Raw genomic sequence first — 21,487 nt, 5'->3', positions numbered from 1 at the left:
GTGTGTGCCTGTCCCCGGGGATTTCTGCTTCCCAGCCCCTTGTGCTGGGGAGCCTGCTCTCTGGCCTGAGGTTGCTGTGGCTCTTAAAACCCTGGGCTTCTGTCCTTGCAGGTCCCTGGACCTCACAGGTCCCTTGCTCCTTGGAGGAGTCCCCAACCTGCCAGAAAACTTCCCTGTCACTCACCGGGACTTTGTGGGATGCATGAGAGACCTGTACATTGACAGCAAACGTATTGACCTGGCCTCCTACATTGCCAACAACGGAACCGCTGCAGGTACTGGTGCCTCTGCTTCTGCCAGCCCCTGCCCTGGGAATTGCCCCCCCTGCTCACGCAGCAGCACTTCTGGGCTGTAACAGCGGTGTGGCAGCACAGCTGGAGCTGAACAGCTTCCCGTCAGGGAGGGGGGCCTCCAGGTCCCCCTAAATGAGCCAGTCCCCATCCCAGCTAATGTTCTGGGAATATCTCTTGATCCCAAGTGCAGAGCCTGCAGACTTGGCCTGTCTGGGAGATCCTAGGTAGTCAGTCCAGCTCCACAGTGTCTTTCTTCTGGCATAAGGGGCAGCGACAGCCTTGATCCTCATGCCTGAGCAGGCACGGTCTGTGCTGAGAGGCTGAGTGGCCGGGCTTGCCCCTCTGGCAGCTAGGGAAAGGGCTGGGGGGCAGTGGTGTCTCCCCATGTGGGCTGGCGGGAGGTGGTGAGCAGGTCAAGGCTGATGTGGGTGACTTTGATACCTCCAGGCTGCCATGCCAAGCACACGTTCTGTGACTCCAGCCCCTGCAAGAACGGTGGCACCTGCTCTGTCAGCTGGGGGACCTACTCCTGTCTCTGTCCTGTTGGCTTCGGGGGCAAAGACTGCCGCCACTGTGAGTGAGTGGGCACTGCTGGGTGGCGGGCAGTGTGGGTACGGGCAAGACTGTGCTGGGTTTGCTGTGGAAGCAGGGTAAGGGATCTGTGTGAGACGAACTAGCTCTGTTGTCCCTGCATCTAGTGCTCCCTGTGTAGTGCCCATCCCTTCTCACCTCCACTTTCCTTTCCAGCCATGCACCATGCCCACTATTTCCAGGGCAACAGTGTCCTGACCTGGGACTTCAAGACAGACGTGAAGATCTCAGTGCCGTGGTACCTGGGGCTGGCATTTCGGACGCGCCAGCCAGATGGGGTGCTTCTGCAGGCCCATGCTGGCCAGTATACCACCCTGCTCTGCCAGGTAGGGCCACAGCCTCAGCCGCAGCTCTGTGCCCCAGCCTCTACTGCTCTCTGCCCCAGGAGAGCAGGAGGACCCTGCCCTCCGCATTGACTCCAGCCCAAGCAGAGGGTGGTTGCGGGAAGAGGTGTTTAGCAGGGCTGGGTTTCCCTCCCCATGCTCAGACCTCAGAGGAAGGGTAGGCTGGAGGCAGCCAGAGTTGGCGAGGCCTTTGCTCACTGCTGCCGTTGCTGGCCCCTTCTCTACAGCTGGCTGGGGGCCTGCTCTCCTTCATGGTGAGCAGGGGGTCCGGCCGCAGCACCAGCCTCCTCCTGGACCAGCTGCGGCTCAGCGATGGGAGATGGCACGACCTCCAGCTGGAGCTGCGGGATGTCCACAGTGGGCGAGACTCACGCTACGTCATCACCCTCACCCTGGACTTTGGGCTCTACCAGGTAAGTGCTGCTTGAGACCCTGGCACCAGGACAGGAACCGTGGGGGATGTTTGGCATACACGGGCCGGGCTGGGCCTCTGCACCCTCAGAGGGGGCTGGGGCAGGAGAGGGACAGGGCTGGGGCAGGGCTGATGCCAGTTGCCCCATGTTACTCCCTGTCCCTCTACAGGATACAGTGGTTGTTGGAAATGAACTGCATGGCCTGAAGGTGAAACACCTGCACGTGGGGGGCGTCCTGGGATCTGGCGAGGTGCAGAATGGGCTGAGGGGCTGCATACAGGTGAGTCCATTACTCTGAGCCTTCCCTTTCCAGCAGGTCTGTTACATGGAGGGGTGGAAACACAGGCCTGGCAGCTGCTGCCAGCGTCCATCCTGCTGGTGACACTCTCCCTCTGAGATTCAGGGCTCCAAGGTGCTTTGGGGCAGCCATACATCAGTGCAGCAGGGGTGATGGGGGGTTTGTGGAGGGCAGGAGGACTGGAGCCTCGCGTGTGTGTCCTGGCTTCACCGTGAATTTGTCACCTGCATTGCAGGGTGTGCGATTGGGTGATAGCATCACCGGGACCGCGCTGCCCAAGCCCAGCCATGCACTGCGGGTGGAGGCTGGCTGCAGCGTGCCAAGCCCCTGCGACTCCAGCCCCTGCCCGGCCAACAGCGTCTGCAAGGACGAGTGGCAGAGCTACTCCTGCGTCTGCCAGCCAGGTAGGGCCTGCAGCGCCCTGCCACCCTTTTGCTCTCCACGCCTGTCTGTCTTCTCCTCTCCCCCTGTGGCTGGTCTCCTGCCTGTTCCTTGGGCAAGTCCTGGGCCCAGAAATTCCCACCAGACACTCATTAGTTTTTGTGGGGACAAAATCCCTCCTGAGCCCCCTGAATCCACTCCTTGGTGCTCTGGCTCCTCTCAGGGGAAAGGTGCTTGCTTTACACGGTGCTCTCTGTCCACACCTCAGGGTACTACGGAGGGGACTGCGTGGATGTGTGTCACCTCAACCCGTGCAAGAACAAGTCAGTGTGTCGCCGCAAGCCAGGTTCACCCCTGGGCTACGTGTGCGAGTGCGGAGGGAACTTTTTCGGGCAGTACTGTGAGCACAGGTGAGATGCGGAGCACAGGGCAAGGCCATGGCCTCCGTGCCTTGCTCTGTGGTGCCCTCTCATCCCAGCTACGTGACCAGGGACCTCTCAGTGCCACCTGGGTCCTTCAAGCTGCTGAGCAGCTGGGCTGGTGGGAGGAGAAGGCCCAGGGAATTAGGTTGTTGTAACAGCAGAGGTATTTCTCTCCCTAGGATGGACCAGCAGTGTCCGAAGGGCTGGTGGGGGAACCCCACCTGCGGGCCCTGTAACTGTGATGTGAACAAGGGCTTTGACCCCGACTGCAATAAAACCAATGGGCAGTGCCACTGCAAGGTGAGGGGCAGCTGTGCCCATGGGGATGGGGCCCATGGCTTGCCTGGATCCCTGCTCATCCTTGATGCTCTTCCTTGCCCCTCCAAAGGCCTGGCAGCTGCCCAGGCCCTGCTTTATGTGCCTACCTCTGGGCTGGATCACCGCTCAGCTCTTCTGTGCAGCCCTCCTGCACCAGTTCGGTGATGATGGGGCCAGTGGGGGTGCTTGCAAATCGGGAGAGCCTGGCCCTTCTTTGCCCCGCATCCAGTGGTTCCCCAGGTGCCGGCCTCGGCTGCTGTCCCAATGGGCTGTCTGATGGCTGTCCCCATCTCCCCGCAGGACTTCCACTACCGCCCCAAAGGCAGCGACACCTGCCTGCCTTGCGACTGCTACCCGGTGGGCTCCACCTCGCGCTCCTGCGACAAGGAGACGGGCCGGTGCCACTGCCGGCCCGGGGTCATCGGGCGCCAGTGCAATAGCTGCGACAGCCCTTTTGCCGAGGTGACGCCCAGCGGCTGCGAGGGTGAGTGCGGGCACGGTGGGGAGCTGGTGCCGCGGGGGCTTGGCGTCAGTGGCCTCCCCCCGTGACTGGCCCCTCGGCATGCGTGTCTCCACAGTGCTGTATGACGGCTGCCCCAAAAGCCTGAAGGAGGGTGTGTGGTGGCCCCAGACCAAGTTTGGCTTCTCGGCTGCAGTGCTGTGTCCCAAAGGCTCCTTGGGTGAGTGGGGGATGCGATGGGGAGGGGAGGGGGCAGCCTGGCTGTGCTGCCAGGGGGTGTAGCAGCCCCAGCAATATCGCTCTGTCCTTGTGCTGTCCCAGTACTGTTTAGCTGGGCTTGAGGGCTGGGAGAAGGAAGTTGGAGGAGACAATGCCACTGCCTGGGGGAGAGCAGAGCGGGCTGGCCATCGGGCTGGGGCTGGGAACAGGCTGTAGGATCTAGGCCCATCACCCAGCCCCGGGACCGTGCTGTTCCCTTGGCCTCAGTCCCCACCTTCTCCCTGCTGCTTTTTGGTTTCAGCGGGCTTGAGGCTGGGGTCAGGCTTGGCACAGCAGCTCGGCACCCGCAGCACCTTGCTGCAGCTCCGCCAGCCCCATCCTTGGTGTGCACTGCGAGGGGAGCAGGGCACAGTGTGCCGTTAGGTGAGTGTCTCGGTAGGAGTTATGTCCCGAGCTGGAGGAGGCTGTCCTCAGTGACAGCAAAGGTGTGAGCAGGGTGTCTGGGACTATTGGGCAGCACGAGCCCCAGGGGACAATACAAACCCTGTCCTTCTCCAGCCGTTCGCCCCAGGAGGAGGCAGGTTCGGCTCCTAACTGTTGTCGCTTCTCTCCCTGGTTCTCTCGCCCTCCGTGCTCAGGCTTGAGGGGTGCAGGTAAGGTTGCTCCCACCTCCTTCTTCCTGTGCTGTCAGGGCTGCACCACGCGGCGTTCCCTCCCTGCTCCCTGCCTGGCACCCTGCACACCCCTGCACTTTCCCTGCCGCTTCTGGAGCTGCCAAGTGTCTTCCCAATGCTTTGCCTGGCCTCACCACTCCTACATGCTGCTTCCCTGCTCCCAGCACACTAACCAGCACAAACCTGGCTGCAGCCGCATGCAGCCCCTGCCACCCACTGTCCTGAGCCTGCAGCTTTGGCTCTGGGCAGGTCCACGCTCTGCTCCCCGGCTGGGAAGGATGCTGGCTCTCCCGGGCTGGTACCTGCTTGCTTAGGCTGGGAGGGGAAGGAGCTGGTGATGAGCAATGGGTAGTGAGGCCAGGGAGGCCATGGAGGAATGGCCGTGGGGTGGAGGAAGGGAGAGTTGTTTGAGCAGGGGACAGTAGGATGGGGGCAGGAACTGATGGGCATGCTCAGCACAAGGTTCTGTTCCCTCTGCCCAGTTGGCAGGGGGACGCAGAGGGACCCGGCAGCCGGATCTTGTCCAGATCTGCAGCTGAGCCGATCTCTGTTCTCTGCTGATCTCTGTTCTCTGCTGGGGGAAGGCCAGCAGTGTGGAGGTTTCTTTGTTCTGCCTGCTCCCAGCTGCAATGGCACTGGTCCCTGTGCTTCTGCAGCTGGGGGAAAGGTGGTTGGGGAGGACAGCTGGGAGCTGTAGATGGTGGAGGGGGTACGCTAGTCACTGGGGCTTTTCTGAGCAGCAACTGGAGTCTGCTCCAGGCTCCCTCTCCTCACCCTGGCCACACTGCTGCCTTCTCCCAGCCATGGGCACCTGGGTGGGCTTCTCTGCCCTGGTGCCTTCCCCAGGAGGGCCTGGTCCACAGTCCTGCCAGGTACACTGGGGTCACCCGGGTTCCTTTTGCTCAAAGTGTGCATGGTGATGCTCCCGGCCCAGGACACTGCTCTCCATGTCGGCTTTAGTGGCGCTTTTGGTGGTGGTTAACAGCTGATCCCATTCATTGCTGGTATCTCCGTTGCTGTGCACTAGTCCTTGGGCCCCAGCCAGGGATTGGGTACTCAACTCGCACTGCTGATGGGTCCTTCTCCATCCCACTCCTCCATCCCACTCCTCCATCCCACTCGGCCATAAGGGCTCGTCTCTGGGGTGACTTTGCCAGCCCCACAGCAGGGGTGTTATCCTGGGGTGACTTTGCCCTGTAGAGAGAGGCAGGACCTCAGCAGGCATTGCAGGCTGTCAGCTGGAGGATGCCTAGAGCTGCATGGGCTTCAGTAGTTTGGGATCAAATGTGCCCTGAGGACACGGACACGTCCCCACCAGGAACCAGGGCTCCAGCCTGAGCCCTGCCACGTCACTTATTCCTCTTCGCAATTCTGTATGATGGCACCTGGTGTGATGCAGCCCAGAAGCACACATAGGAACCCAGCTCCTGGAGGGAGGGACGGCAGCGGCTTGCCGACGTGAGGCAGACCAAGGGTGGAATGGGTTGCACTGGTGCAAAGCAGGAGGACGGCCCTGGGGTGTTACAGGCTCTCCCCATCTCTTGCCGGTGCTTTGGGATTAGCTGGTGCAGAGGGGCCCTGCTGGAGGATGCAGCAGGGGAGCTATGTATCCTGTGCTGAATGTCAGACATGCCCTTCCTCCCCGTTTTAGGTGCAGCCATCAGACACTGTGATGAGGAGAAGGGCTGGCTGGAGCCAGATCTCTTCAACTGCACTTCACCTGCCTTCAAGGAGCTCTCCATGCTGGTAATCCCCTCTCGGCTCTGCAGCCCAGACAGGGCAGGAGCCATAAGAGCAAGGGCTCACAGCCAGGTTTCAAAGAGCTCCGCTCTCCATGGGCACCTAGAGTAGGAGCGGGCCTTGCCACAGTGCTCAGCACCTTTCTCTTCCAGTCTCCTGCCCCCAAGCCCATCCTGTGCGAGCACTGGTCTGAGATGAAGTTCATTTTGGTTTCGTCTCATCTCTTGAGTGTCCCCATCAGAAATGACTTGTGTCCTGCCCCAGTATTTGAGAGGAAAACAAATAACCCTGAGCAGGGCTGAATTGTTTGAAGCTGGCGGGATGTCTGCCCCATGGGACATCTGTAGCCCCCAGACCCTTCAGTGACAAATCCCTTTGAGGTATCCGGGCAAGTTTATTAAACACTTGCATCCCACCGAGGCTGAAGTGTAACAAGCCAGGAGAGTTTCCAGGAAAGTATTGCTAGATGCTTGCCCTGTCCTTTCATCTCCTTGGCCTCTGTCATGTATGGTACTGGGCCAAGCAGGGCCTGGCCCAGCGCATGTGTTGCTGGAGGTTGTTTGTCTGCCAGAGATGCTCCCTGTTCTAGTGATCACCACTCTGAGTGTCCCTGGCTTGTACCATGATTTCTCTGGGCCAAGCGGGGCCCGCAGCATCCCAGCTTCCCAGGGAGGAAACGCTTAATTGTTTAATTCCCTCCTTTCTCCCCACTGGCAGCTGGAGGGCTTGGAGAGGAACGAGACTGAGCTCAACACAATTGAAGCCAAGAAGCTGGCCCACCGGCTCCGGGCCGTTACAGACCACATGGACCACTACTTTGGCAACGATGTGCACATCACTTTCCGCCTGCTATCCCGCCTCATGGCCTTTGAGAGCCGGCAGCGTGGCTTTGGCCTGACAGCCACACAGGATGCCCACTTCAATGAGGTGAGTCCTTCCCCCAGATCAGGGTGGCTTCTGATGCTGCTTCTCTTTATCAGCCACCCTGAGCCTGGGTCTCTGAGGGGATCAAGGATGTTGTGAGACCACGTCAGGAGCACTGGACTCCCCAGTGCCACACAGACATTGCCCCACAGGAGCAAGACCTGTGAAGGCCACCTGCATGGTCAGGGCTGGAGCTCAGGGTGGATGAGGAGAGGCAGAGAGCTGGGTTTGCCTAGCCCGGGGAAGGGAAGGCAAAGGGAGGTCTTATTGCTGCCTGCAAGTCCCTCATGGCAGGGGTGCAGGGAAGATGTCTCTGCAGGACACTGGCTGATGAGCACTGAGGGTGGGGGCCTGTCGTAGCAGAAAGTACCCCTCTTCCCCAGGCCCTTGTGCAGCAGCTGGGCAGAGAACACAGTGCTGCAGCCTGGGGATGGTCAGGATGGGGCCCAAAGGCAGTGCTTCCCTTACCCCCTGTCCCCATGTCTCTCCCATGCAGAACCTGCTGCGCGCAGGCAGCTCCGTGCTGGCGCCCGAGAACCGGGAGCACTGGGCCATGCTGCCACACAGTGAGCACGGCAGCGCCAGCCTCATGGAGCAGCTGCGGGACTACTCGGGCACGCTGGCCAGCAACATGAAACTCACCTACCTCAACCCTGTCGGCGTTGTCACCCCCAACATCAGTGAGTAGGAGCTGGCTGGTGGCGGGGCCTGGCTGCGGTGGTGCAGAGCCACTCCTCCATCACACCCTGTCCCCTCTTCCTCATCTCACTTCACCTCAGTGAGGGTGCTGATGACCCTCTTTGGTGGCTCTCTCAAACGTGGGGAGGTGTTTGTGAGAGATGTCCTGGTCCCTTCCCTGCCTGGAGTAGATGACACACCACCGAGAGCCAGCAGAGCCAGGAGTGTGCTGCCTGCTCCTGGTTACCTCCCAGTCTCCAGTGAAAGAGCTGCTGGCCTCAGTGGCAGAAGTAGCCTGCCCGATGGCAGAGCAAGAATCGGAGCTGGGAAGGAGCACTGTGGGTGCTGGGATCTCACGTCATGCCCAGACACAGGGCATATCCACAACACAGCCTGTGGCTCATACGGTCCCTTTGCCAGTGACTGGGGTGCCTTGGAGCATGGTTGCTCTCCAGGTGGCCATCCTAGAGCTGACTTTCACTCCCTTGCTCCTCTGCAGTGCTGAGCATCGATCGCATGGAGAACCACTCCCATATCCGCCGGCGCTACCCTCGCTACCACAGCAGCCTGTTCCGGGGCCAGCCCGCCTGGGACCCCCACACCCATGTTGTGCTGCCACTGTCGGTGCTGAGCCCCCTGAAAGCTGAAGGTGAGCATGTGAGCATCACTCGGGGAACAGCGTGGGTGGGCGTGGAAGGGAAGATGTGTCCCTGCTGAGACCTGTCTCTGTCAGAGGTCCACAAGTCACCCTTGAGAGCTCAGAGCTTCTGACTTCTGGTGGGCTTACAAGCTGCCTTCAGAGCAGTGTGTGCGTGTTCTCACCATCCCCTTGTGTGCCTCAGCTGCCCCCACTGCGGTGCCCACACTGGCTGGGGGCGAAGGGAACTACACTGTGGAGAACTCCTCCCCGAGGCAGGCACTGCCAGAGCCCGAGCCCGCTCTCACTGTGATCATCCTCATCATGTACCGCACTCTGGGAGGGCTGCTGCCTGCACGCTACCAGGTGGATCGCCGCAGCGTCAGGTACGTCCTCCTCCTCTTTGCCCTCCACAAGCACCAGTGGAGAGAGGCTGGCTGGACTCTGCTTTGCCCCCTCCGGCGGTTGCTGAGTCTGTCTGCAATGGCTTGGGTTTGGTTCCCAGCCAGCCAGTCCTGCGGTGCTCTGCCTGTTCCCCACCTTGGCGTTGCTCTGTCGCCTGTTTCTTGACCCCATGGTGCGGGCTGGGCAGAGCTGTTCCTTCTGAGACGTCAGTCCAGGACGTCCGGGAAGCCCCCAGAGGGCTGCCGCTGCCAGGCATGGTGATGGTAGAGCTCTGTTGCTCCTTGCAGGCTCCCCAAGAATCCCGTGATGAACTCCCCCATCGTGAGCGTGTCTGTGTTCAGCAATCACACCTTCCTGCGGGGGCCCCTGGACACCCCTCTTGTGCTGGAATTTCGCCTGCTGGAGACGGCCAACAGGAGCAAACCTCTCTGCGTCCAGTGGAACCACTCCAACCCGTGAGTCAAGCACAGCTGGGCCACTCGCTTTCAGCTGCATTCCCCAGGCACCTCCTCATTCCCTGAGTCTCCCTGGCCATGACAGGCTGTGCGCCTGGGCAGCGCTGGGATGTGGGGGTTTCTGCCCTCTCCCAGGGGCTTTGTTCCTGCCGAGAGGGCACAGCACGGTCCCTGCAGGGCTCTGGCTCCAGTACTTCAGCTGTAGGAGTGCAGTTGTAGCTGCTGGTAGAAAAGCCTTGCCAATCACCCCTCTTCTCTGCGGTTCCTTCCCCACACACCACACTCATCTGTCTTCTCTCCTAAGTGCACTCTGCTTTTTGGTGGCTGCAGGACCAACCCCTCTGGCTTCTGGACAGCCAGGGACTGTGAGCTTGTGTACCGAAACACCACACACGTCCACTGCCAGTGCTCCCAGTTTGGCATCTTTGGGGTTCTGATGGACAGTTCGCACCGAGAGGTAACCTCAGCCTGTGGGGCTGTGGGCGGTGGTGGGGACTGTTAGCTACTGGGTCCCAGAATAAGCAGACACAGGCAGAAAATTCCCTGTGGGACACAAATAGAGTTTGAGAGCTCAGCAGGCTTTCCGTGTCTCCCCCTAACACTTCTATTTGTCTTTGGTTCTCTGCTGCTGCAGCAACTGGAAGGTGACCTGGAGACATTGGCAATTGTCACCTATTCCTTGGTGTCTCTCTCCTTGGTGGCTCTGCTGCTGACCTTCTCCTTCCTGACCTGCCTCAAAGGCCTCAAGTCCAACACACGTAGCATCCACTCCAACATATCAGTCACCCTCTTCTTTTCTGAGCTGCTCTTTCTCCTGGGCATCAACCGCACCGAGAACCAGGTCTGTGGCTTGAACAAGCATGCCCATGGGGGTGGGGGCAAGGCGTGGATGATGCAGTTAGCGTTGGCACAGTGCGACCATCTCTGAGTGGCTTTTGTCTCCCCAGTTTCTTTGCACTGTGATTGCCATCCTCCTCCACTGCTTCTTCCTCTCCACCTTCGCCTGGCTCTTCGTCCAGGGCCTCCACGTCTACCGCATGCAGACCGAAGCCCGCAATGTCAACTTTGGGGCCATGCGTTTCTACTATGCCATCGGCTGGGGAGTGCCCGCCATCATCACTGGTAAGAGCTGCTTGTCCTACAGCCATGCCAAAAGCACCGGTTCTCAGCTGCCACCTGATCCCCTGGTGTTGCCCGGCTCACTTAGGCAGTTGGGAGAGCTGAGGGTGGGCTTGCCATGGCCAGCAGTGCTGGCAGCGAGCAGTGCTGTGGTGGTCAGCTGGGGACCACCTATCAAGGGCTGTCGTCTTGCCTTCTGGGGAGAAGTAATCCCTCAGCGCATCTCCCCATGGCTTGTTCGATGGGCACAGGGCTCCTGTCCCAGGGCTTATGATTAAGATCTCCTACTTTCCCAAGCCTGCGTGCATAGGTGATCCGTTGCTGGCAGTGAATGCCTGCTGGGCTGGGCTGTGTCAGGGACGCCTGGAGAAAAGGAAATAAAGGCCCTGATGCTGGGGCTCACAGTCTTGGCTCTTTCCCCTGTGGCCTGTGCACAGAGCAAGGAGCAGCGAGAGAGCCCCTTCATGGCCTTCAGTGCTGGGGTGGGATTGACACGGCTTGGGCAAGTCCAAGTCAGTCTGGACCTGACCTCTCCCTTCCTCCCACAGGGCTGGCTGTTGGCCTGGATCCTGAAGGCTACGGGAACCCTGACTTCTGCTGGATTTCCATTCATGATAAGCTGGTCTGGAGCTTTGCAGGCCCCATTACTGTCGTCATTGTGGTAAAACCCTGTCCTGTTTCACCCACAGCCCTCTCCTGCCTCCCTTCTCCACACCATGGGCACTCGCCCCTTCCTCGGCTGCCCACTGCCTGCCCCCTTCTCTGTATTCTCCTTCCTCAGTTAGAGGCCCTCTCTCTGTCCCTCCTCGCTCCAGCCAAACTTGGGGGAGGCCATGGCGAGGGCATGAAGGGGAGAGGAGGGGACGTTTGCATGGGCCTGGCGGACGCGGAGCCTGCCCATGCTCTGCGCTGGGGGTGTCAGGTCAGAGCTGGCCCTTGGCACAGCTTCTAATCGGTGCCAACACTTTCAGATGAATGGGGTCATGTTCCTGCTTGTGGCCAAGATGTCCTGTTCCCCAGGCCAAAAGGAGACCAAGAAGAAGTCGGTTCTGTGAGTATTAGTGGCCAAACTCCCAGCAGAGCTCCTGTGGCTCGTGATTTTTAGCATTTTGAGTGATCATCCTCCCTCTGTCACCATCGCAGAGTGTCCCTCTGTGCATCAGTGTCAGCCTTGCAGACGCTCTCCTCTCCCACACCTGCTGGCTACGTTAACCCTTCCTAAACTTTGTCCTTTCCTCTTGTTCCTATGTCCCCATCTCCGCACTGTCCCGCCAGCCTGCCCCCCTTCACCGCCTGCCCTCACAGCCACCCCTTCTGTCTGCTTGGATTCAACTCTCTGCCCTTGTCAACGCTCAGCACCTGCTGCTTCTTCTCCTACGTGCTCGTTCTGAGACTTTTCCCCACTCCCTCCTGGGCCAGCCCTGGAGCTTGGCTCAGCTCTCTGTGGCTCCAAACAACCTGTGTCGTTTGGGCCCCTGTGTTTGCCATGTGTGATCCAGAAGGGAAGGCCTGGGAGTCGGGAGGAGCTGAATTGCTGTGCGGAGATGAGCCTGCAGTGCTGGGCGCAGCAGGGGGGGGCTGGGCAGGAGCGCGCTTTCCCCTCTGGATCTCCGTCTGTGAGCACTAGACTGTAGATTAACAACACGCACTAACCTCTGGGTGTGTGTCTGTGTGCCTGTCTGTCTGTCTCTCTCTCTCCAGCATGACGTTACGGAGCTCCTTTGTTCTGCTTCTAGTTATTAGCACTACCTGGCTTTTTGGCCTCTTGGCTGTCAACAACAGTGTCCTGGCTTTCCACTACCTCTACACTGTCCTCTGCAGCCTCCAGGTAACTGCCCGGCCTCTGCCAGGGGAGGGCACGGGTCAGCCCAGGAGAGCGTCCCTGTGGTCCCCACGGCCATCTGTGGAGAGTGGGCACCCCATGCTGAGCCCCCAGCATCCCACTGGGCTCCTTCTCCCTTCCACTGTCACCGCTGCGGCAGCAAGTGGCTCCTGCCAGGCCTCACGGTGAGGTGGCACCACAGTGAGCGGTGGCACGGAGCAGGAGGTGGCTGCAAGGTGCTTGGTTCAGAGGTGACGTCCAAGGGGCAGCAAGGACTGTCTTTGGAGGGAATGGGTCTCCCTGCTCTCAGAGAGCAGAGCAAGGGAGTGGCCTGCAACAGAGGTGTCCGACACGCCAAATATGACCCACGGCAGCACCCCGCAGACCTCCTGCCACCACCATGGCTGGTGTTGCTGCAGGGAACCCTGCCAGCCGCTCGTTGGCCGCTGCCAGGCAGGGGGACACTCCACCCTTTCCTCCCTCACCCATGGCCACCATGCGGGGTTAACGCTGATCAGTGTCGAGGGGCTCTTTGGTGCGTCCCTGTCCTGGTGACCGCCAGGCCGACACGCTGGGCTCTGGAGGAGCCAGGGAGCGGCCAGGATCTGGTGCTGCGGGCGAGCAGGACGGCCTGCAGCGAGGGGCTGTTTCTCACGGCGTCTCTCCCCGCAGGGCCTGGCTGTGCTGGTCCTGTTCTGCGTGCTGAATGAGGAGGTGCGGGAGGCCTGGAAGCTGGCCTGCCTCGGCAAGAAGGGGCAGAGCGAGGAGGCCACGAGGAGCACGCAGGTGGGCGAGAGCAGGAGCAGCCCAGGGGTCTGGGGACAGCCTGCCTGGCTGTGACAGGAGCTGACGGGGATGTCCCCGCTTCCCCAGGGGGGTGGCAGGTGCAGGTGGGAAGGGCTCCCCTGGGCTGCCGCGGCACCTCCTTAACAGGGCACTTGCTTCTCTCCCCACCTCGCCAGGGCCCCAATGCCTACAACAACACAGCGCTGTTTGAGGAGAGCGGGCTCATCCGCATCACCCTGGGGGCCTCCACCATCTCGTCGGTGAGCAGTGTGCGCTCTGCCCGCACCCACTCCAGCCAGCGGGCTTACCTCAGGTAGGGAGCGGCGCGGGGCTCCGGGGTGCCAGGAGCACCCGGGCAGAGCCGAGGGCTCCTGCCGCTGTGACCGTTCGGGCCTCCTGTCTTTCAGAGACAACGTGACAGCGCGTCAGGGCTCGGCCTTGGATCACAGCCTGCTGGCTCACGCCGGCCCCACGGACATCGACGTGGCCATGTTCCACCGTGATGCAGGGGGAGGTAAGGCTCAACCCAGTGCCTGGGTTTGGGGCCGACCCAGCGCATCCCGAATTAACTTCTGGCTTAAGGAAATCCTTCCTGGTGCAGGCTCTGGCTGTGCCGTTACATCCTACACCCTGTGTTTGCCTGTGACTCCCAAACACGCTGTGGATATGAAGGAGAGGCAGCAGCTATGTCACGTAGCACAGCCTCCTCCCGGACAGACAGCAAAGGGCACAGCCAGTCTCCAAGGAGCTAGAAATGGAGGAGGCAAGAGGGCGGGGCATAGGCTGTTGCGGGGTCCGTGGGGACCCTGGGCTCCCCAGTACAGCACAGGCACTGACCCACTGGAGTGAGACTGGTGGGGGCCACCCTCGTGGCCTGGGGCTGGGGTGTTGGACAGGCGAGCAGAGGCTGAGGGAGGTGGGTTTGCTCAGCCTGGAGGAAGAGGAGGCAAGAGGATCTTACAGCTATTTGCAACTGCCTTACAGGGAGGTGCAGCGAGATGGAGCCAGGCTCCTCTTACGGCGCCTGGTGAAAGGGCAGGTGGAGCAGGGGCAGGCTGCTGCCGAGGGAAGGGCAGTGAGGGGTAAGGCAGGCTGTTGTCCTCACGAGGGTGGTCAGCCCTGGGGTGGTTCTGCCTTCCCAGAGACAGTCAGAGCCTGGGCAGGGCTCACAGCGGAGACCTCTGGGTCCCTCCCTGCCTCCATTATTTGGTAATTCGGTCATTTAACTGGCAGATGCTCGCAGGCATGAGTCTGTCCTTCCCCGTTTGGGCTGAAAAGCCTCGCCTACCTTCATTCCAAATGTCTCCCCAACACACGCTGTGTCCCTACAGACCAGGACTCAGACTCGGACAGTGACCTGTCTCTGGACGAAGAGCGCAGCCTCTCCATCCCGTCCTCGGAGAGTGAGGAGAACGTGCGCCTGCGGGGCCGCTTCCAGCGCCAGTTCAAGCGGGCAGCACACAGCGAACGCCTCCTCACCAACCCCGCCAACACCACTCCCAAAGGCAAGTCCCGGGGGCTCTGGCAGGGTGAGCTCAGGTCCCTGGGGGCCAGGCTATGTCTTGTGATGGCTTCAATTGTTGCTCACAGAAATACTCTCTCCCTCTTCCCTGGGGCCTGTTTTGCTGTGTCCTTTGCCAGACGTGGATGGCAACGACCTCATGTCGTACTGGCCGGCTCTGGGCGAGTGCGAGGTTCACCCCTGCTCCCTGCAGAAGTGGGGCTCCGAGCGGAAGCTGGGATTTGACATCAACAAGGATGCGGCCAACAATAATCAGCCAGACCTGGCCTTGACCAGCGGGGACGAGAACTCCCTCACTCAGACCCAACGGCAAAGAAAAGGTAATGGCCTGGAGCAAGCAGGCAGGAGTGACCTGGCCTGTCTCAGGTTGATGTGGCCCTGAAGGTTCAGCATCAGATCCATCTTGTCGTGTCCTTGGCTTATCTCCCCTAGCTTTCGTGCTCTTTTCACTGTTCACGCAAAGATTTGACTTTTCTTTCTATCCGTTGCAGGGATTTTGAAGAACCGCCTCCAGTACCCTCCGACTCTCCAAGGCTTGCCATCTGTTGGCAGGATGACCAACGAGCTGACATGGTACAAAACCTCCACGCTGGGTCACAGGGCTGTCCCCGCCGCCTCCTACGGCAGGATCTACTCTGGGACGGGCAGTCTGTCGCAGCCAGCCAGCCGGTACTCGTCACGTGAGCAGCTTGACATGCTGATGAGGAGGCAGATGTCCCGGGAGCAGCTGAGCAGACACAACTCAGGAGAGTGCTTGGAAGCCGTGCCCAGCCGGCACGGGTCCAGGGAGGAGCTGGACACTATCCCCAGCAGGCATGGGTCTACTGAACACCTGGAAAGTATCCCGAGCAGACACGGGTCTAGGGAAAACTTGGATCTACTGGCTGCTAGGCCCAGTCAGAGAGATCATGGGAACACGCTGCCGCGGAGGCAGGGCTCCAGAGACCACCTTGACACTTTACCCTGCAGATTTGGGTCAAGAGAGCAGCTAGACTGTGGGCCAGTAAGAGAGGTCTCCAGAGAGTGGCTAAATACATTGCCAAGTAGGCAAGTGTCCAGAGACAGAATAGACACATTGCCAAGTCGAGATACTTCTCGAGAACAATTGGATTTGCTTTCTAGAAGACAGCCTTCAAGGGACCAGCTAGCGTCAGCTAGACAAACTTCAAGGGAGCAGCTGGACTTCCTCTCCAGAAGATCTAATTCCAGAGAGCCTCTGGACACAGTGCCTAGCAGGCATCCCTCGCAGGACAACCTGGGGAGTATCTCTAGGAGGCAGCTGTCTAGGGAAAGCCTAGAGCCGCTGTCAAGGAGACAGCCTTCTAGAGAGAACCTGGAGGCCGTTCCCAGCCGGCATCCTTCCACTGAACAGTTAGATATCCTTTCTTCCATCCTTGCTTCTTTTAACTCCTCCGTCCTGTCCTCGGTGCAATCTTCCAGCACGCCTTCAGGCCCCCAGACCACCACCACCCCCTCTGCCGTGCAGACCTCCTCGACACCCTCCGCAATGTGCTCCTCAACGCCTCGCTCCGCCACCTCCCACAGCATTTCGGAGCTGTCGCCAGACTCAGAGTAAGTGTGTCCCTTCCTCAGCCACGCCTTGTTCAGCTGGTCTTGTGCATCGTCCGCCTGCCTGGCTGCTTCCCAAAGTGGGTTTGGTTTGGGGGGAGAGGGCTGTGTAAGGGAGAGCCCCTGGGGTGAATGGCAGGTGTCTCCTTGTCTTGAATAGTGAATGTCCTTGTCCTGAATAGTGGGTGCGTTTCTTCCCTGTCCCCATCTGGCATAGCTGGGACAGGCAGCTGGACCCCAGGGGAGATGCCACGGCTTGACGCTGTTTTTCTTTCCTCCGAGAAGAATAACGAGAAACGAGGGCCATTCCTGAGGAGCCGAAGCTGTCCATAAGAGAGACAGAAGAAGCAGGGCCCTTCGCCTAGCCAGGCGCTGCCAGCTGAGGTTTGGTGTCCCCAGGGGGCAGGGGCCAGAACTGATGGTGGTCAGAGGCCCAAAACCGACCCTGCCTTCCCCTGCCCTCCGGGCTGAGGGGCTGGCAGCCTGCACCACTCACCGCCAGGAGACTCCGGGCTCTCGGCTGCCGCCATGCTCCCCGTCGCCTGCCCAGTGTGACAGGTATGGCAGGAGCCTGCTCGGGCGAGGGTGGCTTCTCCGACCCCGCGAGGCCAAGCTCTTCCTCTGCGACCCGTTTGTATGCAGGGTGTGCGTGTGTGTGTGTGGAGGGTGGGCAGGGGCAAGGGGATGGAAATGGAGCCCAGGACGTAGGGGCAGGGGAGGGTTTTCTACCTTTTTGTATCTTTGTAATCAGAGAGAAGAGAAATTTCTATGGTTATTTTTACGGATGGTCTGTTCCCAGGACCTGGAGCATTTGTCTCGCCAACAGCCCTTTGCCGGTTTCCCTGGGGGTACCAGGAACCGTGATCCCGGTGGGCCGGAGGGACAGTGCCAGGCAGCCCTCATGGCTTTGCCAGTACCGCTCCGTCCCACTCCCGTTGCAGGGCAGCTGGCCCCGCTGCCCCTCTCGCCCTCCCACCATGCAGCTCCACATGTGTCTCGGTGCTGTCCTCCTGCCTGGCGTCTCTCAGCCTCCTGCAGCCATGCTGGCCCCGCAGCCAGGCCCCCCTCTGCCCTCCCTCGGGCCTCCCCTTGGGGCTGCCCCCCGTCCGTGAGCCGGGGCCGTGCGCCAGCGAGAGCACAAGTGAGTGGGGCAGCAAATTTGGCACTAGGGACTCGCAGGGGGAGGAAACAAGCTTTGCTGTTCAGTCCCATCCTGTACCAGAATGGTCCCACTCCTATAAGCGCTGGTTTCCTCCGCTCAGCAAATGAGCGCTATGTTTCATGTTGTAGAGCAAACCTCTGTTGGTTTGTGGGCCCAGGCAAGGAGCTGGATGACGCCAGCCCAGCTCAGCAGCAGGCTAGGCTGTTCCCAGAGCCAGCGCTCGGCCCGTGGAGGATTGGCATCCGCAGGAGCATGGTGTGGCTCCAGCCTCAGGGTCCAGCGTTGCCCACAAAAGTTGTACCTAGCTGGTTCCCTGCGGGCTCTGCGTGCCTATGCTCTCTGGCTGGCACAGGACCCCAGCTCAGAGTGGCCTGGATTTTGGGAGATGGAGATAAACAGCACTTTGCCCTCTCTGGAAATTCAGGCTGCCATGATGGTTTCTCTGCTTAGCCGGGGGCCTGGCCCCACTGGCCCTGCCACGAGGCGACGCTCTGTGCCTACCCCAGCCTCGGGCCAGGGGCAGCCGGCTCGGGGGGCCGGCACGCTCCCTTTCGCCTGCCGAGCACAGTGCCTCTGCCCAGCTGCCCCCGTGGTGCTCTCGGGGCTGCGTGACAGCACGCTCCTTACTGCCTTACTACCACACTGCTGTAGCTTCTTACTGCAGCCCAGCCTGACATGTTTACAGGAGAGGACTTGTGCCGCTGTCCTCCGGACCTCTGGGGAGGCCAAGGACGTGGAGGGGACAGAGGGGCTGGGTGCCGTGGGCCTGGCGGGGGCTGCCTGTCCCCAGCGCAGCCCCGACAAGGCAGGCTCGCTGCTGCCCTTCTCCCAGGGATGGGGAGGGAAGGGCCTGCCGACATGTTTACATGCCGTTTGGGACCGGCGTGCAGAGGGAAAGCCTGCCGGCCCCGCGTGCTGCCCGTCTTCGCCTTCGCGAACAAACTCGTTTACATGTTTCTCTCTGGCTGTGCAGCACCGGAGCCCTGGGCTGTGCCTCGGCCAGCGCTGTGTTACCCCCTTGGTGGGTGGGTACCCATGTCCTGTCCCTGCCGTGCTGTAGGGCCCACTTTTCCGCCAGGTTGGGCACGAGGGTGCTTTGTGTTGGTGCCAAACGGAGAGCAAGTGACAAGTGCCAAAAAAGAAAAGAGCGGAGCCGGTGGCTGTCCCCGCAGAGCTGGGCCGGTCAAGAGGCAGGAGTCAGTCTGTGGCTCGGTCCCTGATTGTAGTGCTGTGGCCTGGGCTCTGGGGAGCATCCTCCTTGGATTTGGGTTTGGGTTTGTTTCTTTGGGGGGTTTGGTTGGTTTGTTTTGTTTTTTTTTTCCCCTCTCTCCATTTCCCAATTCTGTGGGCAGGGAGCGGGGAGATGCCCACGCCCCCCCCCCCCGGCTGTGTAAAAGTGTATCATGGAAGCGCCAGATTTGGAAATAAAAGTCTATAAAATGGTACTGGCCTCTCTGCCCTCTCTCCCTGTGCTTGGGATCCATGGCTGGGGCTGTGGGCGCAGCGCCTGGGCTCGATGCTGGGAGGGGGCTTGGGCAGGCGCTCACAGCCAGCTCCTGGGCTGAAGGGGAATCACTGTGGCCCGGGGCGAGGTGACCAGGTGACAGTGACTTCAGGTGCTGCCAGTTGCTTGAACTGGTTCACCGAGAGATGGGGTCAGCTGTGGTGGTGCCCAGTGGCCCTGGCACCAACTGGCTGGCAGGTCTGCAGTGTCGCGGTGGCTGTGGTTAGCTGTGGGGCCCGCGCCTGGCAGCAGCCCGGGCGAGGCCAAGGGGAGAACATCCACCATGATGTTCTCATCCAAGGCAGCATGACCTCAGCGGGGCCGATCCGGGCTGCGGGGAAGGAGAGGGAAGCAGGAGGAGGAGGAGGAGGAGAAGCCGAACATGATCCCGGTGCCTTCCGTCCGTCCCTTTCTTGATGTTGGAGGGGAAAGAGCAGGTGAGCAAAGGGCAGTATTGATCCACGGCACCCTGAGCAAGGGTCGCCATCGATGAGCGTGGACCCTCGGTCCTTCACAGGCTCCCTCCTTAGCGCTGGCCTGAGCCTGACCCAGCCCAGGGCGGCCCCTGAGCACCGGGGGGCCGGGCTCATGGCAGCCCCCCAGGGAGTCCCGTGTTGGTGGTGCTGGGAGCTGCGGTCCTGTCCTGCAGCCCTTCCCAAGGCTGGCCTGGGGGTGAGGGGCCAGGGAGGGCTGGCGGGGGGCTGGGGTGGCTGAGGGGGAGCCATGGGCACAACAGCCGACCCGGGGCGCGGGTGGGGGCAGGAGGCTGGGGTGCAGGAAGCAGTGGCGCAGGGTGGGGGCCGGGAGCAGCGATAAGGAGGCAGTAAATGGCACTTGGCGCTATCAGTTGCTACCAAGCAGAAACCTTGTGATGGCCTCCGCTTTGGTGCCAAGTGAGCGGATAAATGATGGGGAGGCAGCGGCTGCGTGCGGGTGCCTGTGCTGGCATCGGCGTGACGCTACCTGGCCGTGGTGGGACTGATGGGCATGGGGGTGGGACAGTGCAGGGCCGGGGATATGGCAGAGGCTGTGGGGAGCAGGCTCAGCCCCACTGCTGAAAGGCAGCCGAGGAGTCTGTGTGTGGCTGCTGTGGGACCCGGGTCGTGCCAACCACGGGGAGAGCCAGGGTGGCCATGGGCTGCCCCCCACCCAGCCAGCCGGGATAGGAACGAGTCTCTCTGACCCCAGAGAGCACAGTCCGGGGTGTCACCATTCATGCCACACACCAGCCCCATCCCACCAGCCAGGGCACCCAGGACTCCTGGCACCCGCCCTGCCCTGCACCCTGGCACCAGTCAGCCCAGCCCATGGGTGCCTGCGTTTCCACTGCTGTGTCCCTGTGGGCCTGAGTCAAGCATGACTCAGAAATGCTCCGAAACCGGTGGCAGTACCAGCTCATGGTGGAGCCCAGGAAGGTGTGATGGGTTCAGCAGGGCTCCGGTGCCCACTGGGGACCTTTGGAACAAGATAACGGCTGGGTCTGCGCGCTGGGATAGAGCGAGGCAGTCCACAGGGCACAGCACACCTATTTCCAGCAGGTAAGCAGGGGCCGGAGCCCATAGAGAATACCTGGATGCCACAGCCGGACGCTGCGGGTAACCCTCCCTGCCCTGGGCATGGCTCCTTCTCTGGGACGTGGGGCAGCAGGGGACACCTGTAGGAACCCTGGGGGCATGGGAGGGTGATGGCGGGACCCTGAGCAGTGCCGCACGGAGGTGAGTGCTGGCAGCCCTTGGCAGGAGGTTGGTACCAGGATGCGCCCAGTGGCAAGAAGACCCCTGCCCTGCACCTGGCACAGGCACTGGGGCACAGCGGCACCCCAGGCACCGCTGTGGGCCAGTGGCTGAGGCTGGCCAGGACAGTCCCCAGGATGGAATGGCCCTGGGGACAGCAGTGACAGCCCTGGACCTGCCACAGCCGGGGCACCCAGCACAACAGGGCAGTGGGGGAGCGTGGTGGGTGCTGCACAGCAGCAGGGCTGGGAAGCAGGCAGCTCCGCAGCAGGGCAGGAGGGAGGGCAGGAGGCAGGGAGCGGTGTCTCAAAGATCACGGGGCCCATGATTATTCCCTTAATAAGAGGAAGCAGAGCGTGCGCCCGGCTGGCGGCACCCGACTGGCTTGGGCACAGCAGGTAGGAGGGCTGAGGGCAAAGTGGGGACTTGGGCTGGCACAGCCCCGGGCACTCCATGAGCGGCTCGTGGGACTGGTCACAAGTGGGTGAGCATCTCAGGACCGACTGGGGCCACCAGCCGGGTGAGCCTCGTGGGACAGTGGCACCTCTCAGCTTGAGCCCTGAGCAAGGTCCGGATGCAGATCCGTAAGGAGATGCCTTGGTCCCACCATCCCGGCCCTGCAAAGGGAGAGACTCCATCCCAGCGCCGCTCCTCCCGTGGGCTCAGCCTGCTCTGCAGCGCAGGGGGCTGGGGAGGGCGCTGGCGGAGAGATGGCAAGCCCGTGACGCTCGCCAGGCGTTGACATTCCTGCTCCCCTCATGTGTAAAGGGACAAAGTCTGCGGACGGGACTGTGGGGTGGCTGGGGCTTTGCTCAGTGGCTGTGGTAGCCTGCTGCCCTGGCTGCACCGCGGTACGTGGAGGAGAAGGGTGGTTGGCACTGAGGGGGGTTCTGCGTGGGCAGATGGAGGGGGAGCCCCCCGGGGCAGCTCTGCCGGCAGCCTCCACCCGCGCACCCCAGCAGGGCAGATGGGGCTGGCGTGGGGCAGGAGCAGGCAGTGCTGATTGCTGAGGACTCGG

General features: G+C 61.3%; 1 protein-coding gene across 4 annotated transcripts in view; it reads left to right on the top strand.

Moving 5' to 3' along the window:
* CELSR3 (cadherin EGF LAG seven-pass G-type receptor 3) overlaps nt 1–18,677 on the top strand; it is a 34,545-nt gene extending 15,868 nt beyond the window's left edge. Inside the window, exons 7-36 of one of the 4 annotated variants that reach the window (XM_075158943.1) lie at nt 112–275; nt 741–866; nt 1,041–1,210; nt 1,456–1,641; nt 1,811–1,921; nt 2,175–2,343; nt 2,589–2,730; nt 2,922–3,042; nt 3,361–3,544; nt 3,639–3,740; nt 4,378–4,392; nt 6,065–6,159; nt 6,871–7,080; nt 7,574–7,757; nt 8,255–8,404; nt 8,598–8,778; nt 9,085–9,252; nt 9,583–9,709; nt 9,887–10,093; nt 10,200–10,374; nt 10,920–10,993; nt 11,343–11,422; nt 12,073–12,199; nt 12,866–12,979; nt 13,156–13,292; nt 13,387–13,493; nt 14,311–14,484; nt 14,621–14,821; nt 14,993–16,073; nt 16,356–18,677. In XM_075158943.1, the coding sequence (XP_075015044.1) occupies nt 112–275; nt 741–866; nt 1,041–1,210; nt 1,456–1,641; nt 1,811–1,921; nt 2,175–2,343; nt 2,589–2,730; nt 2,922–3,042; nt 3,361–3,544; nt 3,639–3,740; nt 4,378–4,392; nt 6,065–6,159; nt 6,871–7,080; nt 7,574–7,757; nt 8,255–8,404; nt 8,598–8,778; nt 9,085–9,252; nt 9,583–9,709; nt 9,887–10,093; nt 10,200–10,374; nt 10,920–10,993; nt 11,343–11,422; nt 12,073–12,199; nt 12,866–12,979; nt 13,156–13,292; nt 13,387–13,493; nt 14,311–14,484; nt 14,621–14,821; nt 14,993–16,073; nt 16,356–16,383 (5,110 nt within the window). In that variant the 3' untranslated portion in view covers nt 16,384–18,677. Of the gene's footprint in view, nt 1–111; nt 276–740; nt 867–1,040; nt 1,211–1,455; nt 1,642–1,810; nt 1,922–2,174; nt 2,344–2,588; nt 2,731–2,921; nt 3,043–3,360; nt 3,545–3,638; nt 3,741–4,377; nt 4,393–6,064; nt 6,160–6,870; nt 7,081–7,573; nt 7,758–8,254; nt 8,405–8,597; nt 8,779–9,084; nt 9,253–9,582; nt 9,710–9,886; nt 10,094–10,199; nt 10,375–10,919; nt 11,033–11,342; nt 11,423–12,072; nt 12,200–12,865; nt 12,980–13,155; nt 13,293–13,386; nt 13,494–14,310; nt 14,485–14,620; nt 14,822–14,992; nt 16,074–16,355 lie in introns of those variants that run through there. The other 3 variants (XM_075158942.1, XM_075158944.1, XR_012675030.1) reach the window with 3 other exon arrangements.
* Nucleotides 18,678–21,487: the final 2,810 nt, after the last annotated feature.

This window comes from Calonectris borealis, chromosome 10 (genome assembly GCF_964195595.1).
Source record: "Calonectris borealis chromosome 10, bCalBor7.hap1.2, whole genome shotgun sequence".
NCBI lineage: Eukaryota > Metazoa > Chordata > Aves > Procellariiformes > Procellariidae > Calonectris > Calonectris borealis.
Note: the sequence above shows the minus strand (reverse complement) of the source record. Positions and strands in the feature narration are given on the sequence as shown.